The 8,700-nt window shown below is 37.5% G+C and overlaps 1 protein-coding gene across 2 annotated transcripts; it reads left to right on the top strand.

The window, feature by feature from the left end:
* Nucleotides 1-3,152: 3,152 nt before the first annotated feature.
* On the top strand, nucleotides 3,153-7,419 carry LOC100333218 (interferon-inducible GTPase 5-like). 2 transcript variants are annotated; one of them, XM_068214131.1, is made up of 3 exons: nucleotides 3,165-3,212; nucleotides 3,372-3,415; nucleotides 4,918-7,419. In XM_068214131.1, the coding sequence occupies exon 3, from the start codon at nucleotides 5,106-5,108 to the stop codon at nucleotides 7,050-7,052; it is 1,947 nt and encodes a 648-aa protein (XP_068070232.1). In that variant the 5' UTR covers nucleotides 3,165-3,212; nucleotides 3,372-3,415; nucleotides 4,918-5,105; the 3' UTR covers nucleotides 7,053-7,419. The 2 variants fall into 2 exon arrangements, with proteins under 2 accessions (XP_005173582.1, XP_068070232.1); XM_005173525.4 differs by lacking the exon at nucleotides 3,372-3,415 and having other exon boundaries at nucleotides 3,153-3,212.
* Nucleotides 7,420-8,700: the final 1,281 nt, after the last annotated feature.

Below are 8,700 nucleotides of genomic sequence, written 5' to 3'. Positions count from 1 at the left end.
CATTCAGGAAGCTCAGGAGGCGGCGGCCATTCAGGAGGTTCAGGTGGCGGTGGCTCTGGCAGCTCTGGCGGCAGCGGCACTGGCAGTTCTGGAGGATCTGGCAGCTCTGGAGGGTCTGGCAGCACTGGAGGGTCTGGCAGCTCTGGAGGGTCTGGCAGCTCTGGAGGGTCTGGCAGCTCTGGAGGGTCTGGCAGCTCTGGAGGGTCTGGCAGCTCTGGAGGGTCTGGCAGCTCTGGAGGGTCTGGCAGCTCTGGTAACTCAGGTGGTGGAGGCCATTCTAGGGGCTCAGTTGATGGCGTTTCAGGAACTAGAACAGGAACTATGGCAGGAACGGACAAGGAACAGGAAACCATCTTGTGAGCTAGTGGCAGATTGGCGTTTACCACATTGTGAGTTGGAGGGCTGGTTGTGACCACATTGTGAGCTGGAGGACTGGAGTCGGCCATCTTGTGAGCTGGAGGACTGGAGTCGGCCATCTTGTGAGCTGGAGGACTGGAGTCGGCCATCTTGTGAGCTGGAGGACTGGAGTCGGCCATCTTGTGAGCTGGAGGACTGGAGTCGGCCATCTTGTGAGCTGGAGGACTGGAGTCGGCCATCTTGTGAGCTGGAGGACTGGAGTCGGCCATCTTGTGAGCTGGAGGACTGGAGTCGGCCATCTTGTGAGCTGGAGGACTGGAGTCGGCCATCTTGTGAGCTGGAGGACTGGAGTCGGCCATCTTGTGAGCTGAAGGACTGGAGTCGGCCATCTTGTGAGCTGGAGGAGCAGCCATCTTGTAAGCTGGAGGACTGGAGGCGGCCATTTTGTGAGCTGGGTGTGTGGTAGTGGAATGAGCAGCAAGCCCCGTTGCCAGCGGGTCTTGCTGTCCTTTGCCCCCCCCCAAAAAATATTTAGGGGTGTCCTCCACCTTGCCAACAGTGAAGGGAGACCCACTCATTTGCAGTGCAAGATCAATGTATTTTTCCAATGTCCAGTGGGGTTCGTACAGTGGTATACATGAATACAGAGGTTCAGATAACCCGCCATGGAAAAATATCATCTGGCACAAATTGTCCAAAGCTGTAAGGTGGGCTACCTGAATAAAGTCCTCCACGTATTCTTCGATGGGGCGATCTCCCTGACGAAGACGCATGAGTTGAATTCCTGCTGGATCCATTTTGAGGCCGAGTCTTCTGTAACGCCGAGGAGTGACACCACAACAGAAGGTAGGATCCAATATGCAGGTTTATTCTTTAGTCAGGCAAGCAGTGGTCAATACAGGAATGAACAGGTATGTTTGGGCAAATCCAGAGTCGAAGTCAATAAACAGGCAATAGGTCGTAAGGCAGGCGGCTAAACAGGATGACAAGGATAAACAGGGCTAAGAACCAAAACACGGGAAAACAAGACCAGGATAACGCGTTGTAATGTCACCAAACAGTAAACAAGACTAGGCAAACTGAAGGGGTGAATGTGTGGCTTAAATACTGTGTGTAATCAGTCTCTGAAAGTCCTCAGGTGTGAATGTAAATCAAGCTAAATGAGAAAGCAGGTGTGTGGGCGAAGAGCATGTATGAAGTTGTAGTCCAGGAAAAGTGTAGTTCTAAGTGTGTGTGTTTGCCAGCGACATCTGGTGGTTGTTCGCTGGTAAACATGACAGCTGGTTTAAGCCTCGCCTGGGTCAGTTGGCAATTCTGTGTGGAGTATGCATGTTCTTCTTGCGTACGCGTGGCGGTCTATTCCGCTGTGGCAACCCCAGATTAATAAAGGGACTAAGCCAACAAGAAAATGAATGAATGAATGAATGAATGAGATTAAATGCGTATAAAGAAAAGAAACAAAGAAAGACGTACATTCCTATAATGAGAAGAAATAAAATGTAATAATTTAACTTAATTAAACTGAATTTCCCCCAACATTATTTTAGACCTATTTATGTTCTTTTGTGTGTGTGTGTCCTTTGCATTATTGATACTGCATTTATGGTTTCAAAACCCCTATTTTATGTGAATACATTTTAAAATGCATTTTTTCTTGATTTCAGGGCTGAAGTATCAGCAGAATTACTTAATTTAGTTTTGAGAACAATCGAGCACATTTTAATTCGAGCACTGAAAACTGAATGGGCTAAAGCTTGGAAAAAAATCTTACTTCAACCAAATACATATTTAAAATATGTGTTTATGCCTCTATAATATTATAATATATTATGCATGCATGAATGACAGATGAGCTTTTTTGAATGATGTGTTCTTCTAGAATGCAAAAACATTCTTTTTCTTATGCATGCCATTTTTTCTACATCAAGCTTCAAAAGTACAGCTTCAAGTAAATACTTCCTGCTAAACAGCATTCATGTGCATCTGTGCATGCTTGAAATTCCTGTGTTTAGGTTAGAAATAATTAGATATTGTTTTAAAAACAGATTTAAATAAGACATGTTTATAATCAATAGAAAATTACAGGTGTATTAGTATCTGCTTTGTTTTATAAAATCACAAATTCTTTTATACTTAACAGCATCCCATTTAATTCATACTTAAAGGGATAGTTCACCCAAAATGAAAATTCTGTCATCAAATTCTGTCAACCTTGATGAGTTTTGTTCTTCTGTTGAACACAAAATAAGAGCTTTTGAAAAAAGCTGAAACCTGTAACTATTGGCTTCAACAGCAACAGTGTAAGATATATCTCAATGGTTACAGGTTTTCAGCTTTCTTCAAAATCTCTTATTTTGTGTTCAAGAGAAAACTGAGACACATAAAGATTTGAAATCACTTGAGGGTGCCTAAACAGTAAATAATTTTTTATTTTTGCAAAAAAAAGAAAAGAAAAAAAAAGAAAAGAAAATTCTGTCATTATTTACTCACATTTCACTTGTTCAAACAGAAGTTTCTTCTTCTGTTGAACACAAAGAATGGTAAAATGCTGGTTGCTGGCTTCCCAATGAGTTTTTCTTATTTTAATGGGAAGTTTATGGTAGGTAGCAACAAGCATTTTTAAAGATATCTTAGTTTGTGTTTAACAAAAGAAAGAAACTCAAAACCAGAGAGAATACATTGACGATTTACTTTTGAACTATTAAATTAAGGAAAGTTAGTTTTTAAGAGCTGTAGCCTTCAGATGTTTTCCAAACCACACCCTATAGCACACCTACTTTTCATTAAACCCTCTTCTCCCAAATCATCTTTAGACAACGACAAACCGATATCACAAACATCTCTGTACAGACAAGGTGAGCTTTTTTATTGGTAATGCAAAAAGAGAAAAAAAATGTTCGTTTTTTTTAAATCAGATATAGTATTAAATTGTGCAACATTGAAGAAATATAAGCAAAGCAAAGTACTACAAAGACTATTTTTAGTGTACATGATTGATGTTTATTTTAATGCAGTGGTTCTCAAACTGTGGTACGTGTACGTGGGCTTCCTTCTAGTGGTAGGTGGATGAATTAATGTCATATACATGCAAAATATATTTTAAAATTAATCACGAATGAATTATGTATGAATATTATGACACATAGCCTATACTTATGTGGTCCAAGCAATATTTCCAGGTTTTGATAAATAGTTGATATGATATGTTAATACTTTTGATTTTGGAGTTCAGTAGTTTTTTTTTTACTTTTTAAGAACAGTAGTGTACCATTTTTTTGTTCACTTTTAAAAGCACATTTTAAGTCAATCGTTGACGTTTTATTTTGTTTGTTTTTTACCTGCAAGCACAGTACAGTGTTAATGTTCAAACCTTTTATAATGTTTAAAGCGGCCGACAATAATATTCTTATAGGAATGAATCTGCCTGGTTTTTGAACTATGCAGAGCTGTATAGCAACTAAATTAGACCTACTACTGTGTTTCAATTCTGGTCATTATGGTGGTACTTGAAGAGACCATTTTCTTCTGAGGTAGGCTACTCGATGAAAAATGTTTGAGAACCGCGGTTTTAGTGTTTATGAAAGTAAATAGTATCCTAGAAAAATGCTAAATACATTAAATAAATGCACACGAGCCTTATATCCGTTTAAAAAAAAGTGCTTTTATGCATGTTGTGGGTTCACGTTTCGCAGGTGAATTTGCTTCACTCTCTTTATCACTCGCTGCTAGATATTTTTGAAACATTTAAAAAATTAGTGCGTTTTTTTAATGTCTTTTAAATCTATCTCTCTATGAATGGCTGAAATAAATTGATGTAAAATTAAGGGAAAAGTTGAACCTATGTTAAAACGGTTAGAAAAATATATTGGGCCTATTTAAATATTTACGATTATATATTTGGTTTTTAACTGCTAACATGTGAGTAGATAGTGACCTCTAGTGTTAGCAGATGTTTTATTCCAGCAAAATGTCAAAAGATCAATGACTATTTATAATATTAATTGTAGATTTAGTTGAACAAATAAATGAATTAATGAATAAATAAATAAATACATTTTGCTAGAAACTAGATTGTATGTAAGAGCTTTTATAAGCCTTTTAAGACTAAATAAAGAAAATCTAATTAATGATTTGATTTAGCTAGATTTCTCAGAAAACAAGACTTCCTCCCTTTACTGATATGGCTGCATTACAAACTTGTACGAGTAGTTCTTAAAAGTAGAAAACAAAAAGTGTTTTTCTGTTTTAATTGATCACTGAAAAAGTCTGTAAAGAACCCAAAATAATTTTGTTATCTGCATGAGCATAAAACCCTTGGAAACCTTTATTTTTGAGTGCTCATTTTGCATTGCAAGAAAATGTGTCTTGATTTGTTTATATATGTTCTGAAAGCTCTTTAATTTGCCGCAACTTTATATATTCCACTTAAATATCTTCATCTTTTAACTGTGGAAGTCTAGAACAAAACTGTAAAAATAAAAACTTTATAAGATCTGAATAAATGTTAGTCATGATTTTTTGGTGACATTTACAGAGTTGCTTTGCTTTTTGCTTTTTCAGACTAATCATCATGTCCGATGAAGTCAGTGTCTTGTGGGACCTTTTACTCAAACTCGACACAAATCCTTATCAGATAGTAAGAACAAACTGAATCCTTTCATGAAGACAATGTGCTGAGAGAGAAACGGAGAAACTCAGAACTAAAACAGAAGACACTAGAAGTCGTCCAGTTAAACAAGAGAGAAACTATGGAAAATCCACAACAGAAAGCCAAACAGAGTAGTTTAGTGCTGGAATCAAAGCTTGATGAGCTTAAGAAAAGAGAGAGACAGAGAGAAATGAATGAGAACAATAAAGAAAAGCAACCAGAAAAAGAAACGATAAATGTAGCAAATGAAAAAGAACGATCAGAAGATGCTAAAGTATCCAATGTTGACATGAAACACAAAAAAAAATGTCTTGAGGAGCAAAATAAGCAAACTAAAGAACCGACTAAATATTACTCTAGTTATCCAATTAATGAAATGAAACTCATAAAGAAAAACAACAAATTAATGAATATGCAAATACAAGAATGTAATGTTGACATGATACAAAAGGAAAAATATATTGAGAAACTAAACAAGCAATTCAAAGCTGGAGATTCATCTGATGTAAACACAAAACATAAACACAAGGCTGCTAAAAAAGAGGAAGAAGGAGAAAAAATTAATATTCCAATTCAAATAACTAATGATGATGAAAATAGATTGATTAGACAAAAGGGTGAAAAAGCAACAGAGATCCTTAAAACAAAGCCTGAAGGTAATGGAAAAGGTCATTTACAACACCTGTATGATGCTATAATGGATAAAGATGTTTTGACAGAAGAACCAACTCAATCTAACTCTAGTGAACCGATAAAGCTTAAAGAGAATTATGGTGAATTGATGAAGATGCAGAAGCAGGAACTGTCCAATTCCAGAAAACCACAAGATACACATTCTCACAGTACTGCTAAAGAAAATGTGAGTTTAAAATCAGCAAGCACTGTACAAGTTGAGCATATATATGAAATGCCTGATGTTCATCTCAATAGTTCTGCTGAATACATTAATGAAATGGAATGTGTGATTGAGCAAAACAAGCAACTGGGCAACGTCACGCTTCATGTTGCTGTAACAGGTTCAACTGGAGCAGGAAAATCCAGCTTCATCAATGCAGTAAGAGGTCTTACATCTGATGATGAAAATGCAGCTCCTACAGGTGTGACTGAGACGACGTTGGTGCCAATGATGTACAAACATCCTACAATGCCAAATGTTGAATTGTGGGATCTGCCAGGGACTGGAAGTCCTAAATTTAAAGCCAAGAAATACCTAAAAGAGGTGAAACTTGAGACCTTCGACTTCTTTATCATCATTTCCTCAGAAAGATTCAAGGAAAACGACATCATGCTGGCTAATGCGATTAAAGAGAGGAAGAAGCTGTTTTATTTCCTCCGCTCAAAGATCGACAATGACATTCATGCTGAATCTCATAGGAAAGACTTTGATGAGCAGAAAGTGCTCTCACACATTCGTGAGGACTGTCACAGGAATCTGAAGGACATGGATGACCCACATGTTTTCCTAATATGTTCCTTTGAACTGCACAAATATGATTTTCAGACATTTGTCGACACATTGGAGAAGCAGCTGCCTGATCACAAGAGAGATGCTTTGATTTTGTCCTTGCCAATATACTCCTCAAAGATTTTGGAAGAGAAAATTGAAATATTTATGAAGCAAACCTGGTCGGCAGCTGTTGCTTCTGGCTCTGTGGCTGTGGTTCCAGTGCCTGGTCTTTCCATGGCCTGTGATGCTGCCATTTTGCTGGGTTTCTTCATCAAGTGTTACTATGCATTTGGTCTGGACGAAAAATCAATAGATAAGCTGTCTGTGAGGGTCAACAACCCATCTCTGAAAGCTATAAGAAGGTCACCTCTAGTGGTCGCTATTGGGCAAAAGAAACTCACCAATAAGGAGCTGTCGGCACTGACTAGCAAAGAGGCAGCTGTTAAGTTTGCATGGAGCATGGTTCCTGTTGTAGGGAGTAAAAAAACAGCACAAATGTCTTACTCTACAACACTGAAACTTCTGCGTACAGGAGTTCAGGATCTTGCTGAAACAGCCAGAGAAGTGTTGAAAGCTGCAGGAGTGACTGGTGTCTATTAAAATAAAACAAAAAATCTGAACTGCTGTGGTTACATATCATTTTGATTTCATGCACAAAGTTAAGTTGACTTTAAATGCACTTGTGAATACCAGCCATAAAAAAGCATACAAACTAAACCAATATATAGCCAAAAAAAGGAGAGACATTGTTTCTGAAATCTTTGGGATTTTTTTTTTTTTGGTTGAGTTTTGCATTTTCCTCTGGAATATTATTGGTTTTGTTTTTTCCTCTGCCACTTTATATGGCATTTTACACTGAAAGAAATGTTTGTGTCTGATGAATTTGTTTTATTAATACTTTAGCTAAATATGTTTCTGTACTAATGATAAACGTTACAAAAGACAAATAAAACAACATATTATTTGATTTAGGAAATTTGAATTACTTAAATTTCTTATCTTGATATTTTTGTCATTTGTTTTACTCAGTATGCTGATACAAAAGTGTTAATTTTTAATGCTATTTGTTAGTTTTTAAAAATGACCTTGAAAACGTTTAAAACATTAAACAGAACCTTTAAAAAACAGAAATGTCCAAATCTTTGCCATCTTAAGCAACTCTTCTTTCCTCACTGTAGCACAATTCGGTGTGTTGTGAGAAATTACAGCAGATTTCGTTAAATGTTTGCATTGTGAGAAAGTGCAGCATGTTTTAGGGCATACTCAAACTATGCTATCCGAACCATGCCCAAGCCTGTTTACCGGATCATTTGAGAAGTGTGAGTACTCTGAATCGGGCTCAAGCACAGTTCACTTGGTCGGCCCTGGCCTGGTTGGAAGAGGTGTGCCAGAGTGCGGTTCACTTGGGCTTTGGTGCGGTATACTTGTGTGTGAGTGCAAAACCTGCCTGAGGTTAAAACTTAAAGCAAGACGTGACTTTCATATGGATTTAATAATCATTCTAACTGTTCAATGAACACAAAATGTCAACGTTTATTAAAGATGCAAACTCCTCACTGCACGACAGCTGCAACTTTAGAAAACCTTCTAATACCTGCAGCACGAGGACTTTATGATTGTTTATGAGCGTCAAAAGTGGCTGATCTGTTCGGCTAAATATTTGACTGCATGTCACTGCATATCAAATGACTAAAACGATATAACTAAAGAAATCTTAACTGTGCTGAGTGAGAGCGCTCACTGAACAGTGCATCATCGATGACGTAAGCGTGCCCAGGACCGAATGTAATGTGAATGCAGGCCGTCGGGGGAGACGGGAGTGGGGGACAAGTATGCTTTGGCCCGGTTCAAGGCAACTGTACATGGTGTAAGTACGCCCTTATTAACTGTTCGCATTGTGTGAAAATGCAGCACATTTAAAAAAAAATTGTGTTTGCGTTGTGACGATTTGCAGCACGTCTGCTGTCAAACTGGTGAAGATATTTTCTAGCTCTCACACCACTGTAATATTCATAATAAATAAAGATCTCGTTCAATTGCGCTTAAAATTGAACTGAAATTAAATTACTTCCTTTTTAACTGAAATTACTTCCTTTTAAACGGAGAATTCATGCACATACACATGAAATCACTTGCATATATGTATACTGTATACACAATTAATTGTATATATGTTTGTGAAAATTTAAAAAAAAATTTTTTTACATGATGTGTTATGTGAGTGTTTATGCATCAAGTTCATTTTCTT

This window comes from Danio rerio, chromosome 16 (genome assembly GCF_049306965.1).
Source record: "Danio rerio strain Tuebingen ecotype United States chromosome 16, GRCz12tu, whole genome shotgun sequence".
In the NCBI taxonomy this organism is placed as follows: domain Eukaryota; kingdom Metazoa; phylum Chordata; class Actinopteri; order Cypriniformes; family Danionidae; genus Danio; species Danio rerio.
Note: the sequence above shows the minus strand (reverse complement) of the source record. Positions and strands in the feature narration are given on the sequence as shown.

Bases quoted from the DNA above. Each gene is read 5' to 3' on its own strand.
- LOC100333218 (XM_005173525.4), top strand. From the start codon at position 5,106: ATGGAAAATCCACAACAGAAAGCCAAACAGAGTAGTTTAGTGCTGGAA.